The sequence below is a fragment of the Aphis gossypii genome, chromosome 1 (assembly GCF_020184175.1).
Source record: "Aphis gossypii isolate Hap1 chromosome 1, ASM2018417v2, whole genome shotgun sequence".
Classification (NCBI taxonomy): Eukaryota; Metazoa; Arthropoda; class Insecta; order Hemiptera; family Aphididae; genus Aphis; species Aphis gossypii.
In genome coordinates, this window is record NC_065530.1 from 26359874 (window position 1) to 26386425 (window position 26552).

At 30.2% G+C, this 26552-nt stretch overlaps 1 protein-coding gene across 1 annotated transcript in view; it reads left to right on the forward strand.

Moving 5' to 3' along the window:
- The window catches only part of LOC114127488 (uncharacterized), a 40388-nt gene extending 14263 nt beyond the window's left edge, over window positions 1-26125 (forward strand). Inside the window, exons 4-6 of the mRNA XM_050197759.1 lie at window positions 9585-9804; window positions 23319-24064; window positions 25516-26125. Coding sequence (XP_050053716.1) covers window positions 9585-9804; window positions 23319-24064; window positions 25516-25893 — 1344 coding nt within the window. The 3' untranslated portion in view covers window positions 25894-26125. The remainder of the gene's footprint in view (window positions 1-9584; window positions 9805-23318; window positions 24065-25515) is intronic.
- The last annotated feature ends 427 nt before the right edge of the window (window positions 26126-26552 follow it).

The window sequence follows — 26552 nt, forward strand, 5'->3', positions numbered from 1 at the left end:
GATAATATACACAGCGAGCTGCAGATCACGCAAATATAAAGCCTGCAACATCGACGTAATGGAAAATGGTCATTGTATAATAGATTCATTATAGTCATTATAGTGCAGTTTACGAATGTTTGGCATTCGCAGTTTTCCGTAATTCTTATATTGCGTGTTTTTCAAATTGAATATATGGCCCTGTGAATTAAATTACCGTTATTATACTTATTAGCAAAATTAACTTTAATTCTTAGACTCTAATGATGATGTATAGGTATACAGTAAGGTTAGTAAGGATCACAGTGTTTGCGTGTAGGTATACTATGTGTTCGTATTCGCAAGTGATAAATAAATTAAATAAACAACTTATAAATAACATAGTCTAATTTTATTGAAAATAGTTGTCAAACAAAGTTTATTTTAACAAAAAAAAACGGTACCTAAGTCACATATTATGTCCTATTGTAGGGTGTTAGTGTTACAAATGTTGACGAATGAATAATCGCACGTAGTTTTGAAATAAAAGGCAAGTGTATATTTGTGTATTAAAAAATATTATAGGTAGGTAAATAATACTATGCTATTGTGATTTATGATAATATAATATTATATGCTATATATATTTAGTATTATAGTGCTCAGTCTACAGTCTAATACTCGCAAATTACAATAAGAAAATTGGTATGAATAATAAAATATAATATGCCTACTTATATAATTTTTTATTGGTATTTGAGAAATACAAATAACAACGTGTATAAATTTAATAATGCTATACCATTATAATCAAGTTTTTAAGTAAGATTTAATTACATACATAATGTATTTCAGATTTCGAAAGGAATGATGATGAACTATAAATTGTTGGTATGTTAATTATCACATCTTGAGCAGTAATAATAATAAATATCCACGGAGACTTGACATTTGCACGAAATACGTGTATATTAGTATTTCATAGACATTAAAATCTTTCAATTTTTTTCTGGTTTTTATCAATTTATGTATAATTAAATTTTTATTTGTAAACCAAAAGATTGAAAGTTTATAATACAAGTGGTTCCTTATAAATGAGTGTTTTTTTTTTTTATTAAAGCATACTACATCAATCACAAAATCAAATGGGATAATTTTTTTTTAATTAAAGCGTTTAAAGTATTTCAGTATTTAAAGCACTGGCAATGTCGTGCAAAATTTTGTATTTTCGACAAAAAAATATGTATCTTTATAATATTCAACGCTGCCGATCCGGCGACGAACGTAAACGCAATAATACGATGATAATAAATTATTAATTTTTTTATATTTGTGTTAAACCAATTTGGACTCGTATATATTATAGAAAACGTTTACGCACAGACGCTATAAACCGTATATTGTAAAGACGCGTAAAACACGTGAAAAATCGCTTTAGGTGAAATGGTTTTGCTTTTATATAGATTTATACGATGTAGCACAAATTTACAATACAACATTTTGTACCCGTATATTAGTATTATTATTATTATTATTATTACCGTCTTGAGATTATACACCGACACGATTTTGAGAGCCGCTCTTCTTTATTCGGCCACGCGTACTGCACAACACATCCGCCCGCGTACACATATACGACACACGAATATATTTCGTCGATGTACGCAATACGCACACGATATATACCTATATATATATATATTATTATATTGTCTATATTCTATTATGTATCGTATTTATGGTTCCACGAGCACTGTATAATGTACAATAATATACTATGTAGGTACACAGATTGTGTTGAAGCATCCGCTTCCGAGACTGCAATCATCGTACACAACAGTCGTACTGCGCTAGGCTATTGTGACGAACGTTTGGTATAGGAAAATATTCGATCGGAACGAAACCGACGTTGTATATACGCTATAATATATATATATATATTATATTGTAAGCCCGGTAGTCGGTATACCTATATTGCAGCGTTAACAGATGATGGGTCGTAAACATTTATACGTATGTGATTCGAGCAAGTATTACAATAACATTTGAATACTATTTACGTTACGATTTATATTAATTATAATATTATTATTCTATACTCGTGTACAACACTACTAAACGGTCGGGCGTATTTATAATATGTTGGTCTGTCCGCATGTGGTACTATGTAATATTGTGATGTCTTTCATTGATATTATTGACTACTTTCATTAAAATAATAATTATTACTATATTAGTCATTGTACTCTCTGAATCGATTGAATAAAGTTCGATGGTTTTGGGGAAAACAAGAACTCCCGCCATCACGTATCCGCGGCGGGCATATTGTTAATAATATGATACATAAATTAATATATTATTATGTAAAGATATATTGCGTACCTATTGAAAACAGATAACACATAATAATAATAATATAAACAGAGAATAAAATGCGTATACGATTCCACTATTCTTGTCGTCGTTCTAACTCCGATTGAAATAGAAAGTCGAACGCAAATTAATAAGTACCCACATATTATTTGATGTTATATCTACATATAAAACGACCGTATTATAATATTATATTATACTTACAATTCCATTGTGTTATACACGCATATTGCAGCGTATACTTGTATAACATAATATTGGTTTTACGATATTATTGTTTCGATTCATATTTCATACGTATTTCGAAAATAATAATATTGTTATTTGTTCGTACACGGCATTGGCTTTCTATACCACGCGAGCAATGGTGTATTTGGAACTTTTCACGCGAGGAGATTGATTATTTAAAAAAAAATATATATATATTTCAGTAATTATATTTTATAATATATTATTACATTATATTACACAGACTAATTAAGTGTTATTTGAGAACAAGAATTAAGCACACCGATAAAAGTTTATAATATTAACATTAAAACATGTTATATGAAGGTATCGTATTGACAAGTGGATTGAATTTAATGTTTCTAAATTTGAATAAAAAGTATGTTGTGTATCAGTTATGGCCCCTTTTTAGATTCTACTCGCAATAATTTTATTTATTTTTTGTGATTAATTAAGACGTACAATGCACTCCTGACTTAATTCATTTTTTTTTTTTTTATAAACTTTTATACACTACAGTATATAATATAATTTATACACAATAGCATAAAATAACAGCATTATTTATGCTTAGATAAAATCATTATGGGGTACAGAAACTGTGTATAACATATATGATGTTGTGTATTATTTAATTTATCGCTGGTTTATTGTAAATGCAGCGAGGATTTTTTTATTTTTATTAATATAAATAATATAATAGTAAAAAAATCGTACCATATAAACAGTGACAATGGATATTGAATAGTTGCCAATTAATTACGAACCTAGACACCTAGTATTTTCACGCTTATCGGTGGCCATTATTTTTAGCAGCGATATAAATTATTTTAATGAAAAATAGACAAACGTCAAAATTCTAGACTCCATTGTTTGAGTAAACGTATATGATATTAAATTTCATCATATTAAACACTATAAAACATGTAGGTATACACTATACATGTATATTACTATAGAGTATAGACTCTAAAGTGACGTAATTATGAATTTGTTCTGGGCTTAGATACCAGGAGATGTATGGCATATAGGTGCCATATCTACCACACGGCGGAAAAAATTATTTAGGTATACTGTAAAAATAAAAAAGTATGAAAAATAGAATTTAGAATAAAATTTGTTTGAGAAATAGACAATATTTAGTTTAGATCATGATCATGATATAAGCCAGATAGGATATCAAAAAAAAATATATTTTGCTACGTAACACAATACGATAAAAAAAAAAAATGTAAATACCTACTATAATATTTTAATATTTTAAGTGGATACAAACTATAGATAGGTACTTAGTTTTCTCCGTCTGTTTCACGCTTTACGCAGCATGAATTCACGTTCCGTATACGATTCACGGCTGTGATTAGCTATTTGTCATTGCGTATAGAGACACTATGATGTATTCTATATAATATTAGGATTAGCATATTAAATATACATAATATATCACAATTTTGAACCCTTTTAGGTACCTACTCATTATGTCAGTACCTACTTTTTTTGTATTTTTATTACTTTATCAATAATCACATAGGTATGTTTGTAAAAATTATATGATTTTATGCTATTTTTCATTATGAGTATATTTGTATGGTTTTAATTATAGTGATGCAGTGACGTAGTGTTGTAGAATATGTTAAAGAATACATAAGTATTTTTGAAACTTAATAAGTCATTTCAGTTATTTTAATTTTGTTTACAAAAAATGATAATGAATGCGTTAAAAGTTTAAAAAGAAATCACACTGTTAAACGTGAGTATTTAACATATAAAATACTAAAAATGTATGTGTATTTGGTATAATTTTAAAATTAAACATTCAAAATGTGTAATGTGTGTATACATATCTTATATTGAGAAAAAAAATCAAACTATAAATTATATTTTAATTTTTAATTTAGGTAAATCAAAACAACTAGGGATAAATTATAGCAATGTTGTTGCTATTTAGCTGATTAAAAAACTTTCAAAATTGTATCTCAAAAAATATAGATTAAGTAATAACAATAATAAAATATATAACACTTAATATTATAAGATGTGCAGTGTGCATGTACTATACAGTTTTACACCAACTTACTATATGTCTTCATATAGTAATATACGTTCAAATGTTCAGCAACAGTCATATAATTATTATACATTTATACTTGTACTATTTATGAACTATAGTTTTCTCTTTCGTTTGTTTTGTAGAAATTATTTCATATCGCACGATACTGCTAAAATATACAGTTTATAATAATGGTAAATACCTAATAATAATAGTAATAATAATAATAATAACAATAATAATAATAATCACAGTTATAATCAGCGAAATTTGTCGTACCGTTTTTCACGTGGAGAAAAATACATAATATATTATAAACACACATACACAGACGAATATGAATTATAAAATATGATCTAAATTACTTTCACTAGTATTCAAACTATCTACCTACGTAAAAATGTCAATTATCTTGCGGGAGGAGTGTAATAAGCGGAAGAACTCCGAAGATGACATTAAAATATTAATTATTATTAAACGAGCGTACGAGTAAAAATTTCATCACTGTTGATTATTATAGTACAATTTTTTTTTATCTTATAGACCTGATGTCTAGATCGTACTTCAGTCTCTATAATATAATAGAGAACACATCTGTTTAAAAATAATAAATAAAAAAATAAACATTTCAATTGCTTTCAAGCAGAAATTATTATCATTAAATCATTGATCATAAAGTAGCAACAATTTTGAAAATGATTTCAATATGTTTGAATATTTTTAAATGTACAGTGTAGTAGTCATATTCACATCGTATTATTATCTGTTTTGTGAAGCGTACAATATGTTTGCATCCAATTATTGAAATGGAACCGCGGTTTCTCTATACTTCGCGTATTTACTCAATAATATTTTGGATAAAATTTTACGAAATGGAAACCTAAACTTATTTAGTTATTTGAATATTTATATAGTAATGTAGAAAATACGTATTGAAATCTATAGAAAATAAAAAACGAATTTCATTACTTACAATTTAGTTCATTTGACGATCTATTATTATTAATTTGATTAACTTATTATTATTGGATACTAAAAAACCTGTAAAACTTTTTTCCTATTTTTTCCTAATTATATATCAGTTTAAACTTTAAATGTTATGTATATTATTATCATTATTTTCTTTTTACAAAATTTTAATATAATAATTTAATTGAAATACTTTGAAAAGAAAAATAGACTAAAGAGTGAAATTTACTAACAGTTCAACGGCGTATTCACTAATGGGGATTTGGATTCTTTATAGGTTTTGCAATGTATTCAATGATAATAATAATACAAAATATTTTAAGCGCATGAACATGAATTCCTTTGAATTTTATTATTCTCGCGTATAAACAGACACAGTATTTTGATTTCAACCTCTCCTTTTGATATCAAAATTAAGTAACATAATTTTTGTACAACTTTGACGTATACGTATTACATTTTTATCTTAAAATTGACTGGTTGAGAGTGAATTATTATTTCAACAAATAATCATATATAATAGAATAAATATATGAATATTTGTAAAGAGGTAGGTTGTTAAAATCTGATAAATACATATAGCATGTATGATGTATCAATAAATTGTGAATCATCAACTCACTTAATAATTCAATTTTTAAGATAAAACAATAACACTATGTTAAAATAGTATTTAAAAAAAAAATTTATTCAAATAGAATCTTAAAATGGGGGGAATACAGTTAGAAACATTCATTATTGTGAATGTAAGTAGGTACTAGAAAAAAAGGTTAAAAATTTGATTTTTTCAAAACCTAGTGTAATAATTAGTAAAAAAAAAAACTAACAACCAAATTCAATCAGTTTTGTATTATTTTTATCGTTGATCACACTGCATGTCGACATTAGATAATTATGCAACAAAAACAAATCAATATTGTTATTTTTATTCTGATCATCAATTCTAAGGCTGTGGAAAGGGTAATTGAAGTGTTGAAGTTCTTCTTTTGGGATTTTGAGGGTGAGGTATCCGCGGCACTGCAAATTTTATTTTTGTTTTACTTCTATACAAATAATTATAATATATTTGTTCAAAAAATATGGGCGAATATTTAGTGATGTATTAATTCACAATAAACATAAAATATATAGATTATAGATGTTATGTCTAAAACGATTAGTCAATAATATTATTTTTACTGTAGAAGTATATTATAGCGATATTATTTTAAATCAAAGTAAAATAATTCTGTATCATTGAACTTTCATTTGGATATCACGTTTTAAAGTCAAGATTTTCTAACGAGTTAAATAACAGATTAATTACACTTTTGTCGACATTTGATATCATACATGTTATATGTAGGGCAAACGTCATCGACAATATATTATTATATATAACTACAGATCGTTATAAGTTTTCAAAATCTATATATAGAAACTCACACTTCGCTGTCAGCGTGGACATGCGATAAGAAGACAGATCGCAAATATATAGGTACCTATACGTATAGTGGTGTTGGGTCAATAAAACGAACTATTTGTGTAATATACATAGGTACGAATATTATACACATATATATATGACATACGTTAAGCGAGGTGTTATTAAGAGGCAGAGAATTGAGTTGATTGGACACCGAATGATAATATATTATAAATTATAATAATAATAGTCGTACCCGGTTCTCTATTAAACCCTATCGCCGAGGCTGGCGCGAGAGTGTTTAGCGTATAACACACACACACACACACATTAAAACGAATATAAAACCGTTCGAATTGATTACAAGTTGTCAGCTACTATTTATGTCTGGTACGTCGTCGTGACATTGTGGCATGCAAAAAAAAAAAACAGTTAATTGAATTGGATACGAACGGGTGCTTTGGACGGACCTATACACACACACACATAATATTATATATATATATAATCAGTGGGTTTATATTTAATATTATTATCATTAGAGAAGAACCGGATGCTGACAATGGGTGCGGGGACCGCAATGAAAAGTCCATCGTGGTCTGTAAATTATATTATATCCATATATACCTATAATATATAATATGTGTAATGCGCGTGTGTGTGTATTCTACGCGTATTGTTATAGATATATAGTTAATTATTAATTGGGGCTATACCGTATTGGTGTGTGAAAATATCATTGAGTACCACTTTCTATTTTTTCCGCCGCCGCCGCCGTCTCATCTTCGTCGGTTTTCCTGCAGCTCTTCGCGTTTATATTCCGTCTGTGACAGATGGCACAATGATACAAATGGACAATATCGCACGTAAAAATTCATTTGTCAAACCCGACACACTGCTGGGGGACTCTCACCGTAAACTCTATAGAAACTTGGTCGGCCGGTCAATCGTTCGGACGAAGACGACAGACGAAACGGAATGTAAAATATGACATCTATTATGGGTGATTTCCATTTTTATATTTTTCCGCCACTGATACGATATTATACTATTACTATTGAGATCGATTTTTATTTTTTTTTACAAGGACGCGAAATTCATCCGATGCGTCATCATATTATAGTGTCGTTGCTAATCGAATTTATTTTGAACGAATGGCCACGACCTCTAAACTCCGATCCGTGTTTAGTGTGTTTGTGTAGGTATACTATTTCGCTAGTCGTGAAAACTGTATCTCGTTTAGAATTCTATAATTTATAATCTGTGTATAACAGTAAAAACTACAATGTGTAAGGTATGGGAATGAGTTATGTGTATTCCTTTGATTTAAAATTAAATAATAAACCGTTGTGTTGAGGTTTAATAATATACTCTGTTATAAATGTCTACAAGAGTACTTTTATTTATGTTGAATAATGTTATATTTTCGTAATGACCACGAAGTTAGGCTAGATTAATGTTAAACTAATTTAATAATTATGAAAATTCGTTTTAGTGAAAGTGTCAAACCTGTAATAGATCAATCGTTTAAGCGTGATTCATTTTTGCGGTAAATATAAATCGATAATGGTATCTTAAATAAAATTGTTAGATGAATATTTCTGTTATACATAAACATAAGGATAGGTAATAGAGATTTACTATGGTCTAAATGTGTAATATGTACAAAATAGATGTCAAATTTCGTGGAATTCTACATTAATTTAAAAAAATATGCTCTTTAAATTAATGCCATCATTTGTTTTAAGTTTAAACTTCATTATTATTTATTTATAGGTATTATTGCATTTTTTTTTTTTTAATGTTTTTTTTTTTTTATCATACTTACCTATATATTTTTAATTAATATAATCATAAATTAAGTTATTAAATTTTAATTTTCATATTTATTTTTAATTATTAATACGTCTACGCATCATCAAAAAATACTTTCGTTTTAATTATTTTTCTTTTAAACGAAAATAGAAAATCAGTAAAATATAATTATTAAGCCATATTTTAGTTTTTATACGTATTATTAAAAAAAAAGTTAAAAACAATGTGTACACAAAAAACGTATTTATTTGTTTGTAAATATGTTCAAGGAAACGAAGACAGTCATTATTGGATAGAAGGTATAATATTAATGATCTCAGAAAATGATCAACCGGTTCTCTGGGTCAAAGTAGTCAAATAAAACGTTTTCACCGGCCAATAACGTGTTGAATAGGTCGCTATGTTTTACCGAAAAATAAATTTGAATATCTTATGGCTTGTTTAGGTGAACACTAACTATATAGTTATTACTAGCATTACTATTATATTATGTTGTATGCTTGTATTTAATAATATAAAAGCTGTCGAACAGACAAAAACGACTCAAAATCGATATTTTAACAGTAAGAGCACTGTCAGTTTAATATAATATACATAATAGGTATGTGTATAGTGTAAATTGAGTGAGATTTAGAAAACTTATAAAATATACTAGGCTTAAAAATCAAATCAAAAATGTACACTAATTTAATGACGACGCGTTTTCGTCGTTTAGCGCGGCGTGGGCGTTTCGTCGTGTTATTTGACGGTTGTTAAAGTCTCTTCCCATGAATTTTTATTACACAGGTACTGGCCGCAGTGATAGTGGCTGGCGTGCAGTGTTCCAATCACGAGGCCGAAAAACGGGTCATGCACAACAACAATGACAGCACTATGCGGATAAAAGCGCAGTCCCGGATATCCATGCCAAAAGGTGGTGGATACGGTGCTCGGGTTCACATCCGCGAAGATCATCACGGAAGGAAGCACGCGCACGCAATGGCCATTTGTGATTGCAATGGGCAGGGTAAGTACGAACTGGGTGTGGTGAAGTCTAGACTCTATAGGGTGATCGCACATTTTAAAAATAAAAATCAGTACGTTCAATAATAATAATTGATACGTATACTTCATATGCTGCAATGCTCGTGGAAACCGGTTAGAAATGGTCATTTGGAGTAAATATGTATTTTTATGCGAATTGTAATATCATCCGTGTTAATAAGTCATCCGTGCTCCGAGCCGTTGGAGAGAACGACTTTTAGACACGAGACACATTCTTCATGTTTACTGCTATGATAATAAATCATTATTGAAATATTTGTGTGAGAATATTAGTATTTAGTGCTAACTTATAATAACTTAATTGATCACGTTAATTGTCTTATTACTTTTGAGTATAGGTAATTTTCAAAAAAAATTGAAATTCACTCTATGACAAGCGTATTTTAAAATTATAATTGTTGTAGTGGATCAATATTATTGAATTATTCCTTGCCAATCTGAGAGTTTAATTTTATAAAGAATATTATTATTATTGTAATAATACGATACTATTTATAATATTAATATCAACAGAAGACGAGTAATTAAGGTTTGTTTGATTTTTGTTTTCAATAAAAGTGTAGAAAATATTAATACTATATTATTAATGGCTACTCAGATAATACGAATGCTCAATTTTTTAATTTAATTTAATTGTTTAATTTTTCCTTATTATTAATATTTTGTGTAAATTTCGTATATCGTTTGCCACCATCAGGAGTCAGGACTCAAAATTAAGTTGAAGTGTTTTATGTTCAACTTCTATGTCCTGGTTTCGGGTTGAAACTATACATATTATTATATATAATATATATCATAAATTCATTAGCATGTTAAACATGTTCAAATATTAATTGCTTGATAATAATATTATTCTTGTACGGATAAAGGCAGTCGCAACGGCTCGTGCGCGTTGTCAGTTAATATTTGTTAATAAGACGTCAAAACACGTGCAAACTGCTGGAGTAGGTATTCATTTATTAATACATGTATTGCGGTTTCGTACAACTTCACACAGTGCTATCCAAGAGTCACTAAATGGATTTGCTAATCAATATTCAAAGTACCTATATACTCAATTACTTATTTACATAAATAGAAGTTTAAAAAATATAATATGTATAATATACATACATATTATATTATTACCTTTACGGTTTTACCTATATGCCATCGTAGTATCTACGAGTGTTATATTATATACTTACAAATTATTATAATATATTATAATATTATTCCCGTATAAAGGACGTGTACAGTGAAAGTTTGGGTTTATCGACTATTGGGTGGTAAAATATGACGTGCCGAATGTGCACTTACCCGAGAATATAGTACGGATTATAATAATCTGCACGAATGTTATTCGTTCGAATATTTCTAGACGAGACTCTGACAGTCTGACCGACACCCGCGTAAGATTGTCGCTTCGGGGGACGGATGCGTGTGCGTTGGTGGCGGGAGGGGTGTATTACGTTATTATGTTGAGGATTTGACCTGTTTAAAACAGAAAAGTGTTTATCGTCTATAGAGGATAACTTTGAATTTTTTTCACTAAAGTATCACGACACTCGGTAATAACTATATAATCTAGGCGTGGGTGTGTATAAAAATCGGTATTTTATAGATAAATTCTATAGTACTGTACGCTAGCGCATTCACAGGACAAAATCTCGTCATCTGTAGGAACAGGATCAAAATTGAAAGGTAAAATTAGTTTAATTTATTTGGATTAGTTAATGGACATTTTTAATTTTATTCGAGGCATAGGCCACCTATATTCGTTCTTCCCATGGAGTGCGCGGGTGTCCTCGAGTGTACAGTGAATGTGCTTGAGTCGTATAAAATCATTGAATGTTGTACCATTTTTAAAGACGAGATTAGTCTGCAAAGTCGGGCCAGTCGGGGTGAATGATATTTTATAATCCGGATACAAGCAATTATTAACGACAACGAATCGAACCAGAAATTTGGTGATTACGAAAAACATTCGATCGTTTTGGGCTGACTGTGTCGAGTAGGCATATTCGTCTAACCTATTTGCTTAGGTCTGAACGCATAAAGCTACGCGTACACCGCGTGGTGCGTGTCATGAAGTGGCGTGTTGTTTTGATGACCGAGTGTTTTTTCTTCGTCTAATAAACATAATACCAAACCGCTAATTCCGACGGACGAACGGCGTAACGTCGCTAAAAAGATATAAAATAAATATTAAATCGTGAATGATGAAATTGACGAATACGTCTCGTGCGTATTATGTGCGTTATAGCGCCTGTAAAAAAAAAAAAAAATAAGCGTACCGAGGTTCGAACGGATATAATATTTTCTGACTGGAAATAATGATCGGATATACTGCAGATCGACGATAATATATTGCATTAACGCCCGTACATATATATATAATACGTGCGGCGTGCGACGTGTTTGGCGTTAAATGAAAAACGGCTTTGGAACTCGCGTGGGTAACGTCGTATAATAGTAGATATACGCACATTGAATCGCACGAAATACAACGTCGAAATGACAGTTATGATATTAATACGACCCCATATATATAGTACTTAACACAACTATGATATAATATATTATATCGATACGTTTTTGATATGCACGCAAACATACATTATTATAAATTAATCTTTGAGTTACAGGTCTGTGCGGTGCGTATTTAATACGCACAAATATTTAAATATGGTTTAATATTTTATGGTCTCATAGACACACGACGACAACGCGACGCCAATCGTACCTTATTTTATACATAACGTATGTACTCATACGTGCTATATACATATATATTACATTTTACAAGTGCGCTTATCATTTATAATAAGCAAAATAACGTATTGATATGCGTTATAGTATTTTTGTCGCGGATTTATTGACCGTCGCCGATTGCTGAACGTATGTAGTAAAATAAACGTTACACACTGCGCCAATGGAAACTAAAAAAAAAAAGTTCAAGTTAAAATCGAAAAAATATAACATCAATAAAAACCAGTCGTAAGCTTCAGGAACGGAAACTGACCGAGTACAATATTATATAATATTATAAACGTCATACATACAAAACACGTCGACACGTATTCGCGCGCAACAGTAGCTGCGCTGTGTATAGGTCATCGTCATAATACGTAATATATAATATATCATAATAACTTCGATGGAATAATAGGTATCTTTTTTTTCTTCTTTTTTTTCTGTAGGCTCTTGGTGTATTTGATTAATTTAGTATGATTTAAATAGGTACGTTATTGAAACGTTTAAAAAAAAGTGATCCCGCGCACGCCTGCAAATGAGTTTCATCGTTGCGGTCTACCAGTCTCTACTCTCTACATAGGTCCATAATCTATTTGTCCATAAATCAAACTGTGTCGAGAATTTTAAGAAAAAAAAAATAAAGAAAATAGTTATCTTTATTATAAATTATCGCTTTACGCCTTTATCCGTTATAAAATATGATAATATGGATGAAAAAGGAGGATCAAACTTAAATCTAAATTATTATAAGACCGTGTATTTAATAAGAGTATAGAGCTAATCTTGATAAATTTGAAAATATTGAAATCTTGTAATAAGAAGGAAGTTGTTTTTTTTTTATCGGCTTATTGTTCATTATATAGTACCTAAATTACAAAATATATAATAGTTTTAATACCAATTTGTTTACTATTTGGTTAAAAAATATGTCACGCTTTTATCAAATTATTAAATTACTAAATACTATATATTTAATTAATATTTAAAATATCTTTAATAGGTATTGGGTTTTTTATGAGTGTCTAACAGAACGTCTAAAGAACATCTTAATACTACATAGGTAGTAAAACGATGAGAGCCGTTCAGAATAGTTTTCCGAATGTAATGATTAGTAATAAATTAATAATATTTAAATTTTAAACGTATTATTATAATTTTTATCATGTACCAAAGAATAAATTATTGTCCAATCTATCTACGACCTCGACTGTTATTATACATAATATTTAATTTTCGTCCTAGAATCGTCAATATTATTTAATCAAGATTTAGTGAAAAAAATTGTTTCCTCGTACTGTGTGATGTAAAATGTAAAATGTCTTAACTCAATGGAGTTTTTTTTTTTGCTTTTTTATGAGTATCTAACGGAACAACATTTACTGTTTAGGTAAATATATATATATATGTTTATATTCGTTTTGAAAGTATTGAAGGTATGTAAGTAATAGTATGTTATATATTTTATGATTTGAAAGATTTCGGAAATTGCTGTTATTATAGACATGGACTTATATTCTTTGTTTTCCGTCGAAATTCGCAATTGGGATTTGACAGGAAAAAAATGAGAGTTTACGCGTTTTAGACAATTTCGGTTTAATGATTGCAATTCTTGAAAAACAATTGACCATTTTGTTGAAACTTGCCTAGAGTTTTTAATTTAGCGAATCTTTTTGTTGTACCACAATAATATTTTTAACTCGTTTTTAATCCGTATCAATTCATTATTACGTATTGCGACGTGTTGTAGTTCATAAAATCGTTTCAAATATTATTTTTGTTTTGTACCGAATAATTCTTTTTAACTTCCGTGATAGCCTGAGGTAGTTTTAGGTATTTCAAAAAATATAAATAATAATAATACGAATCATTATAAAAATCAGAATTTTAAAATTTCGAATAACTCTCAATATATACCATGCACGTTATATATTATACATGTATACATTGTGAATAGGTGCATTGAAAATAAAAATCTATGATGTGGAAGTACATAATACACGATATTCTATATAGTATATAATATAGTGTACGCAGTGTACCTATTATATTCAGCAGATGACCAATTATATCCAATAATAGTATTATCGAGTAACCTAATAATTTCGTTGGTGCAACGAGAGTACCTATATAGTATGCATATTGCATACTTTAAACTGCATATCATATACTGTATAATATAACATGTCTATATGCTTCGTATTATGGTTATAAACAAGTAATCAGCTCTTTCGGAACGCGAAACGCTTTTTTAACCTTCTCACGCGGTGTGTTTAATCAAAATCTTTCTTGATCATTTTTTTTTATATCTATGCAGTATACTTACGAAAATATCTTGTCCGCAATATATCATAATACTATATAGGAGGTACCTATATAATGAACGTAGGTCCCGCATACATATACATTGTTAATAATTATATAGTGTAGATATACGTATTCATAATATGTATGAACCTGACGAAAAGTAAACATCAACTGATATATTTTGTATTTTATATTGGTCTATACATATTTTAAGTCTTACGATGCATAGAAGACGAAAAAATCAATATATTATTATATAATATAGTCTTGTATTTACTAAATTGCGAATAAATAGGATGATTCATCAAAGATGGCCAACCCCTTTTCTTTAATTTTAAAGTATACTAAAAATCATATATTCGAATATTTGAGAATTTTTAAACCACTTAAGGATGATCTTGTAATGATATAAACGTATGTTCTCAAATGATAAACCATTTTTTTTCTGTGAATTGTTGGGCAGATATTTTTTTAAAGTTTTGGTGTATTTAAAATGAAATTTGAACGAGCGGCTTTTGAATTATTAATATGCATGTAATAATGATAATAGCCCTTAAAATTGGTTTTATAAAATTATAAATTAGATGCTATATTGAATCTAGTTTTTTTCATACTTGGATAAAATTTTATTAATTTTAATGTGTAATACAATACAATATAGACAATTATAACTCTCTACCATGTGTATCAGTGCGATGCTCATACAATTACTTCTTACGGGTTATACAAAACTTATCACCAACAAATGACAACAAACATGACGTCACAAATGGACAGCATGCTTTACATTAAATTAATTAAGACGAAGCATAACATATACATCTGGAAATCTCAAATCAAAATACGAGGAAAATATGAAGAGATCTTTACTAGACTTAGAATCGGACACATAAAAATCTTCCACAGTCATCTAATGTCCAAAGAAGAACCTCGGCCTGCAATTTATCCAGCTCGTGAAGTATAATTCACCACAATATACATAATGTCGAGTATAATATACCAACGCCAAAATACGTACAATTGCATTGCTATAATATTATTGTCTGTATAGATTATCTATAATATACGTTGTATGGCATTCAATTTCATAATTTTAAAATTAAATAATTTATATATTTTTAAATTTTCCGATGGAAAACGATAATATTGTGTACCGCGAATACCACAATTTGTTTTATTCGGTTGGATTTTCGGCCCGTATGCGGCGAACACCAGGTTCACACAGTTACGTATCGCGGGTTCCGGGTTCCGAATTCGGAAGTGCAAAACGATGCAGTTTCTATACTATAATTAATATGCAGGTGTATTAATGCGTATAATATACTCGAGCGCACTAAGATCTAGGCTATTTACATTCTCCGGACTTCTCTCATCTGTTATTAACTTAACACGATCGTAACGTCTTCTAAACTATGTATCACATTATTTATTATTTATAAATACCTAACTAATATTTTAAGGTTAGAATGGATTGGCCGAAACTCGATGTACGAGTATATACCGATCTTACAATTAAGTCTACTGCAGTGTAAGCTTGTTCAATTCCCATTTAAAAGTTATACCGATATTTATTATTTAATTGCAATTCGATTAATCATATTTAATAATGCTAATATAATACTGCTTTTATTTATTGCTTTACAGGTTGGCACGAATGTCACACTTTTTTTTTTAACCGACAAATGAATTATAAAAAACTATCACGTATTAGACATATTTTCCTTGAATCATAATAATATTATAATTATTTCTGTACCTACTAAACAACAAATTATCTTAAAGAATTTAATTTATTTATAATCGTTTTCACATTTTAGCAACCAACCAAAGTGTAAAAAGTTATTTAAATTACAACTAGGGTACCTATTTGAAAAATAACGATTATCACTGTAAAAATAATTTTTTTTTCGTACGATTTGGGGTTATATAGCCTATACTTGTATAACTACACTTATTAAAATTAGTGTTTTTGATATTAAACGACTTCAGTGTTTCCAAACCAATGAAACATTTTTACAATTTTAGTAATTTAAGTTTTTTTTTTTTTTTATCTAATGTAGTCATTAAATTTACTTTTAATAATATCTATAAATATAATCCATTAAAAACGTTTTATGGAGATATTTGAAAACATCTTTTTAATTCAGTATTAAATACAATTATACTCACTGTTACGATGTATAAAAATAAAAATAAATTATTTTTACTATATTATATTTTATTTTATGAAGTTAAATGAACAGCAGCAAAACTTACCATCGAGTCATAATTGACTCAACATATTGCAGATCGGAAATCGACCTTATTCGTTGTATGACGGCTAAATTCGTATGCAGCGATTTTATTTTTTTTTCTACTGCGTAGGTGTAAAATATGCATATTGGATCTCGGTCGATCATCCCACCTATAGTTCCACCTATAGTTGTATATGCACCGATGCATATAAAATATAAATTATAATAATATATTATGACGTTTTGCGGATACAGGGTATTGGACGTATACACATACTTAACGTCCGAATGAGAGCGTGTAAAACGTTTCAGATCACAAATTATCACAAACTTAGTACAGATAAATACAATATTATATTTTTTCAGTTACAATATATATGCGTAGGTTAGGTTAAGTTGGTCAAGTACCTATGGTAAAAAAGCTTTCATAGCTCCTACGAAGTATTGTAGAACTTTGGAATGTGCAAATACACCATGGATACAGATCAAAATAAAAGTATATAATTGTTAAAATAATAACTAAAATTGACAACAAACCCACAGTTTTTTTTCTGTATATAAGTGTAACGAAAAAGATTTCTAATTATAAGAGATAATAGATAATAGATAATAACATACTACGTTGTTATTATCCCGCCAACATTAATATTTTATATATCTATCATATTATGTTACTGCGTGTAATAAATGCATATTTCTCTCTAAAGAGTATGTATATACATATTATAATAGAAGTTTATAACAACTACAAGTATTACAAATTTTCCAAGCTCGTTGTCTTACTATAATTTTGTAGAAGCAATTATTTTTCCAATTTTACCACTTACTATTTTTGCTCGTTGTTTTACATGTTCGTCGCTCATTTGGATTGATCTGATCTATAATATAACATAATGCATATGTGCAAGTAGGTTTTCTTGCTTGCCTATCCTATTAAATTATAAATTGTTAAACAGGTATCCACTTATCTACCAATTTCCTGTTTACAATGTGTAACTATAACCTAGAATATAATCAACAGTTATTATAAGGCACTTTATCTTTTATAATATTTACACAAATTAGTTTATAAAAAATATTCTGAATTAAAGTGAGCAAAAAAAAAAATAAAAAATAAAAATGAATTCATAAGAATGACATAGATTCTGAGAATACTGCAATAATCATTATCCGAAATCATATTTCCAGGTCTGATCTGACCTAACGGAAAAAATATTCTTTTAGGTGAACGAGCATGATGGAACATTCTATACGCATTTAAAAACGGTATTTATAGATATGCATATACTAGTAAGTTCATTGAAACAATTTAAAACTGAAGTAGTAGTTTACAGTTTCATTAAAATTCTAATTTTATTTTCATTTAGGAAAAATATATATCAATCGCGACATCGCGTGATTCTAACGACCAACGACGTCTACGTCGTTGTACTCATATATTATACAGTAATATTAATAATAAAAAAAAAATAATAAAATATTATACAAAATTTAATCGTGTTTTTGAACAGTCGGTAAGTTCTTATTTGTAAAACTTACGTGTTGTCGTGTCAGAAAACATTTTTCTAGTCTGTAGATTTTTGAAAGGAACTATTATTGTTCGGACGACACACGGAACTTTATAATATAGGTATAGGTAATGTTATATTTAGTAGGTATATACTTACTGTTAATATATATACCAGGTATAAACTAAAATCGTCGACAGACGAGAATACGAGTACATCGCGAGTGTGTACCTCGTAAGGTCGCAACTCGTAACGGACCCACGGCGGCGGCCTATGTCACCTAATTTACATATATACCTATATCGTATTCATTCTTATGACTTATGACTTTATGAGTTATAACGCATATAAATACCGCAAGCGTGTCGCCGCAGTAAACAATACGCGTTCGCCGGCGTACGGTGAAAAAACAAACAGCGGTCGTGGTGGTTAGTTATACCTCGTGGCTCGTATATGTATTGCTATAAAATATAAATATATATATATATATTCAAATATGCAGTGTGATATGTGCAGATGGGTACCTCTATACGTAGTAATTTAACGCGACCGCAAACTACACGTACGCGTAATAAACCGCGAGCTGGCAGGCAGTCTCGGGCCGTGTACCTACCTATATATATAATATTATTACTGTTATTACTATTATTATTTATAGTCGAGGATGTGTGTATGTACGGTCGAAAACATCGATCGAGCAATATATCGCGTTACAGCGGTCGTGGTCCCGTCATAACGCATCGTCAACCTCCCCACGCTGCCCACCCGACCAACCACCCACCCACCCGCACTATAACCCACACGCACAAGCGTGTATAATATTTACGTGTCGCGGGCATGCATGTGCGTGTGTTCTGCTTTCGCAGGTCTAGACCACAAAATGTATATGGACATGGGTATATAGGATATGTGCCGTGTATTTTATTAATGCGCATATTCCTGTATAATACTTACCTATATAATATGTGTATAATATGAATGAGCGGTGCACTCGTGTGTTTGGCGAAAGTTCGACGACAAAACGCGTAAATATCGAGTCGAAGAACGATTTCAAATCGCATTCGCGTATATTACAGAGGTAGGTCTGACGTTACACGAGTTGTAGGTAACGATAAAAAGAAGATGTCACACGCACGCGTCCTCCGCCGGGCGAGATCGGCACATGTATAACGAATTACAGCGTCAATGTCACGGTCACGGTTTATTTATTTTTTTCAATCGAGTTTATTTTTTTTTCGTCGATAAATTGAACTACAAACGCACTTTTTCAACTCGCTCTAATCAATATTGTCGCGATTTTGATTTTCTATTTTATCTGGAAATGTTGTTGAAATACTTTTTGCCTTTAAAAATAAGACTCCACGTAACATAATAATATCATCTAATTTTTCTATATTGTATTGAAAAACTTTTTGTAGAAACGGGTTTTTTAAAGTTTTATTTTTTAAGTATTTTCGTAAGCATAATGGATAATGATGATTTTTGTGTAGGGGGATGGGAGCTGTGAGGGAGATAAAAACAAAATTATATTTTAAAACGTTTTAATCGTGTATAATGTTTCTTCTAAAATTTGTTTATAGTGTGTGATGAGTTCATCATCATTATGAAGTGATACTTTATAATGAATAAATAGTATCTATTAATTGTTAATTAATTTTTATTTGAAGAATCTCATCACATCACATCGTAGAAATATCAATACATTTTAATAGAAATCTATTTACTTTTTCAATTTGGTAAAAAAAATATATAGCACGATGAATAATATGCAAACGTTTTTCTTAAAAATACTTTGTATTATGTCACGTAAATAAAGTACAATTTAAAATACTTAAATTATTTTGTTCCTAAGATAATAAATTGTATTAATGAATACATATAATTAAAAAATTTTCAAGTGAAAAAAAAAAATTAATTTCTTAATGAAAAAACTTAAATAATATTAGCACTATTCAAAAAATAATCAAAAAATAAATAAATATAATTTTAATCAAAAAACTAGTTATTCCGGTGTAAAAGTAATTACATAAATTATCTAATACTTAACTAATAAGTAATAAACTGGAATTTATACAATTTTAGAAACATTATGAAATTATCATTATGAAGTTGTATCATGATATTATAATGATATCGTACTGATTTTTTTTTAGATTCTGAGCAGATCTATATCAGTATACTTATTCATTTTACAGTGATGTGTGTGTTAGTTTTTATGCATAGTAGACAAAATTATTTGATTTTTAACTTAAATATTTTTAATTTTTTTTTTTTTTTGGTAGGGAAATTAATCTTATTGGTTCTTTGCAGGGAAGTAAATTCCTAACCAATTTTCGATATTGATATTTTGATTACATTTTTATATTAGGATTTTCTATTCAAGGTATAATTTTCAAAATATTTTGAGTTATTTAAAAACATTTGAAATTTTCTTTTTTTTCTCGATTAAATCTAATAGAGGTCGCTCATATCTAGGTTGTTATAAGTGTAAAAATAAATTATGTGTAACTATAGTAATTTTTTATGAGCGTATGAATTTCAAATGTTTTAAATTCTTCAAAATCACAAACATATAGGTACAAATCGTTTTGTACATAATTTATACAAGATTTTTATAATAAGATAATTATATTATAATTGTATAATTAGATAACTATACAAGATTTATAAAATGTTCAGGTTTAAAGCTTAAGCTAGTTGACAATTTAATAAAAAGTTCCTCATAATTTATAAGTAAATCATACTGAAATCAAACAATCCTATAAAATAAATAATCATAATTGTTCTTATGAATATTTGAAATTTAAATTTGTAGTCGAAATTTGATATTTCAATGAAGTATATACCTACAAAGATTTTAATTATTTTTTTTTTTTTTGTAATTTTAAAATATTAGTTATGGTGATTTGGAACATTTATCTATATTATATTATTGTATTTTATATACACAATAATATTTTCAAATCATTTAAATTAATTTTATGTTATTGCCTATTTATATCATAAATTTATTCACCATCGATCTATGGTTAGTTAATGTTTGGATCGATGTCGACTTGGTAAATATTGTTCAATTTACTGTATTACTTTAGTAGTAAAATAAAAATTACTTTAATAGCAATATAATTACCTAATCAAATATACTTAGCTGCAGTAGGTTACATACATTGCAGTTATGAATTCAATAACGACGTATTCTCGAATTTTCCGTTGTACAGCTGAGCGGTTATTATTACTTTCTTGTGTTTTTTAAAATAATTTTACTGAAAATTTGAAATCTCAAAATGTGGTCAGTACTAAGTAAGTATAAACAATAACACAAAAACATTTATGAAGTATGAAAAAATTATGTATTAAAATTTCATGTATATTAAAACCCCCTTTATGGTTTAATAACGGTATATTTAGTTCCGGCTAATGTCCTTGAATTCAAAATGCCGTTAATAATAAAAATACAATTTTAAATATGATATAATATAATGTACAATAATACCTACTGCAGTTTGTATACAATCTCTTGTTTTGTGATTGTTAATTTTTTACTTTTTTTTTCATTTTACTCGTTTCCTAACAATTTTCTTTTTATTTAATAATACGTAATTATATATATTATTTTTCGAGCAGTCTATGTGGCATTTTATATATAGATAATAATACAATAAAATATTGTGTTTTTTTTCTACCGGTACCAATAACACGTACAGTAGATCGTTTGGCGATTCGTTCGACTGCAATTTAAAGCGAAAATCTTATACCTCATCCGAGGACCGAGATAGGTACGTGTTTGTTTCGATTCGCGGTAGTCTCAAAGTCTCGAATCATGTCATTTGCACTACTACCTGACACCTGTAGAAAACATTGATTATCCTACGATAAACGCAATTGAAATCATGTACGTTAACTTTTCCTATGATTTAATGTCATTGCGGTCGGTCATTCTATAGTTATTAGGTACCACACATTGTATTCAATCAGGTGAGGTGAATTATTTTGATTTTCACGGTGAACTAAAAGATTTGAAAATTAATTGTCGAATTCAGCATTGAAGAAATCAAATGGGCATAATATTATCGAAAATATTGTACTTTTAATATTTACATATTATTATATTTTTCCTCAAATAATATTATTATTAATTCTATACCTGGATCGTTATTATACAACGGTTAGGTAGGTACATCACGTAATTGATTTTTCGTTTTATTATATAACAACTAATCAGTCCATTTATGATCAAACATATTGTTTTACTAAGGTATAATTTGTGCCACTTGACCATATTGAAGGAGCTGCCATTATATGTACTGTACTTATTTGTTCTACTTAATGAAAATGTAGTTTTATGAACTATTATATTAGTACGATATTAAATTTTGTATTTCCGATTTTAATTTATTAACTATAGTACTACAGTTAATATACTATATGTATTTCACAATAAACGTTGTACTAATTTAGATATTTCTGAATAATTACCTATCTCCTTTGGGAATATTCGTCCCAATGTTATCATATCTAATTTAAACAAATAACCATGTAATTTTGACTTCCTCGTGGAGTGTAGAAAACAGAGGTACTCTGGCACGTATGACATAGTAATATCTAAATAACCTATAGTCATATTTTGATTTTAAAGTTTTAACTACACCGAATTGTAACAATTGTACAAATGTGTTTTTCTTCTGTTCCTGCAGGTCCATGGAGGCCGTTGTTCAAGCCATCGCAAATTCTCAAGACCGAATTCCCTGAACACGAATCGTTTCACGAAGAGGTAGACACCAATTATCGGAACATGGTAGGTGACCATGTGGACAATCACTTGCGGTCGTCGCAGACACCGTCGGTCGAACACGTACCCGCTGAACTAGACAACGGCGGGTTTAGTGGCAACGGGATTAGCTACAGTGGTGGTGGTGGTGGTTATAGCGGTGCTGCCAGTGGTGGAAATGGTGGCAGTGCTGGTGGCGTTGGTGCAGGAATCGGCAAGAAGCATAACCACATGATCCATCTGCACCTGATTCCGCATATTTACGTACCGATCATGCACTCGGCTGGTTTCTCCGAGATCAAAAACTATCATGCCACCGTCGAGGACGGGTCGTCACTAGCGTCGCCTGTCCAGAACTCGGTGGATACGTCATCCGAGTTTCAGGGCGGAGACGTGGCTGCCACCGGCGGGTCTGGACAGTCTGGCACCTTGAGTTCTGGTGGTACCGGCGAAAGTCCCGGGTCCGTCACTACGGGTGCGACCGGTGACCACGATCACGGTAACTTTAACGGGCACTCGGGCGAGACGTCATACTATACGATATCCGATGACACAGTTCAACACTTGCACCAGGATTTGCACGACCATTATGGAAACGGGATCGACAACAGCCACAATCACAACTACGAAGTCCCGTCTAATTCGGTACTCGAAGAACCACATCAGTACCAGGTATGTGATTTTTATATGTTTGTTTCCATTGAATTAAATTTAACTCTCTCCCCTTCTCTAACTTTGTCCGGAAATCGTCATCACCATCTATAGACCGATCGGCTCTCGCACTGCATTGATTGTAATCGTCTAATTCAATTCGTATAACGTAGTTGAACCTATACAAAACAAGAAGAATTTTTCATCACTATGTCGAATCGAGACGATTTCCATTTTCCTTAATTTCTGTTAAAAATATCGATTTTACTAGATTACGACCCGATCACATGATAATAGCTTAAAGGCTATATTACTGTACTCATAGACGAATTCATGATACAGTATGAATGTATGATGCATTAAATATTATGATAATTTATATGATTTGTGATATTTTCTGCACGAATATATTCTTTTGAAATACTACGACTATAATACATAACTGATTTAGTAATTTTGAAAGTTTTCGTCAATCCGAACTCATCACGATTAAAATTGTCAACAATTTCAACAGCACTTTGAACGTTATTACCCGATTTACTAGATATCGACTTACTATAGTAGTATAACGGCATAATGGTACAATAATTGTTATCAAAAACGTTTTGGTGTTTGTGTAAGGTTAGAGTAATAATATAATGCCTAATTCTTGTTAAACGATATAGTTTACTATCCAATTTCGCTTTGTGATTTTCAATATAAGAAGTATTGTTAAAAACTCTAAAGGTAATGATGAAATTACGAAATTACGTGGTCGATTTCAATCATACTGACCGGTTTTTAGAAAATGAAAATAAAAATATGTTGTTTCAATTTATCGATCGTTTAAATTGAAATAAACGCTGACGTATTTGCTCGACACGTGTTACGCATTGCTGCAATTATCACGATAGGATTATGGAAGGAAAATGTATTAGACTTAGGGTTTTTAATGACAACGCGTCGGTTATTATTTTATACACAAGTGGGTCGATGGAGTTGGGTCCTAGGTATTGGGTGGTGACAAAAACCGATTATTTTAGTTAGTTTTCGATATCGTTTCAACAGAAATCAAAAAGTATACCGAATACGATATCTCGTAAAATAATACGACCGTAAAATAGAAATTACGTCCAAAACGATCTAAATCACGGTTAATACGTCCGAAAACGTCTCCAAAAAGATGTTATTCCGACGACTCGAATAAAACGCGTTATCGTGTGCCCGAGTCTGCAGCCGCGTTCGCTAACGTAACATGTATTGCCTACCTTCGTGGGCGCGGCGCGTGTTTTTTATTTACCGAACCTCAGGTCGTTTTCGTCGATCGCACAAGTACAAGTCGTCTCAGCAGGACGATAAGACTTCCGAAAATCATTCGGTCGAGTCGGTAAAAACCGTCGTCGGTATCCCACGAAAACCAAATCTCCCACAGTAGTACCTAATGATATCTTACAGTATCGTGACACACTCGAACGGCGTTTTTCGTGTTTCAGGTGCACGAGACCGACGACCTTTCCAAGGACTACAGCAGCAAGAACCACGTGACCAGCGTGTCGTCGACGGCCGCCAGCAAGCCGACGGCGCACCACGGCCACTATCAGTCGCAGCAGCCGCACAAGCACAGGAACCCCGCGGCCAGACCGAACCGGGGCAAGCACGGGCGCAAGTTGTCCAGCCGACAGGACCTGAAAAACCTGCTGGTGATGCGACCGCCGCCCGTCGGACAGACGCAGACGTGGAGGTACGAGTACCGGACGCCGATGGCCGGCCATCATCAGCCGTTCTACCAGGGCAAGCAGCCGATTCCGGTGATCAAGACCAGGACGGTGCCGCTCATCCTGCACATCCGGCAAAGGTCGGACGACGATTGATGTCCGGTCTAGTGCGAACGAGGGCCGCTCTCGCCGCAGTTATCGCTTATAGTTTTCGTCGTCGATTCGGTGCACGTCGGTACTTTACACCGATTTGTAATTTAAAACACAAGAGGATAATAAAGAAAAAAGATCCGATTTTTAACGATCGGCTCGGTATCGACGGCGCATTTTTGTAAATTATAATATAATATTTTATTATTTTCCCGAGACTTCCTTCGTATTTGCGTATACAGTGTTATTATTATTATTATTATTCGTATTATTACTATATCATTATTGTTATTATTAGAAGTTGATACGCTAGTAAAGATAAAAATTTAAATCTATAGCAATAGACACGATAATAGTTTTTACGATAATGTTAGTTTCGTAAAAAATAATGATTACACTTTTGGTTTACATACCGTAAATAAACACCAATATACCATGTAGTTATTAATAATAATCATTTATGTAGTAACATGATATTGCAGTAACATCGAATCGTGTGTTAAAATACATTTTTATGTATTTAAATTATGTTTCCCCGTAATGTCATTGACATTAGCAATAAACGGTTAATTTACATCACATTTTGTAAAAATGAACTTAAAACTGTATTTGTATTGTAAAAGTAATGAACACTTCAAAAACTAGTTTATCAAATCGATTTATAG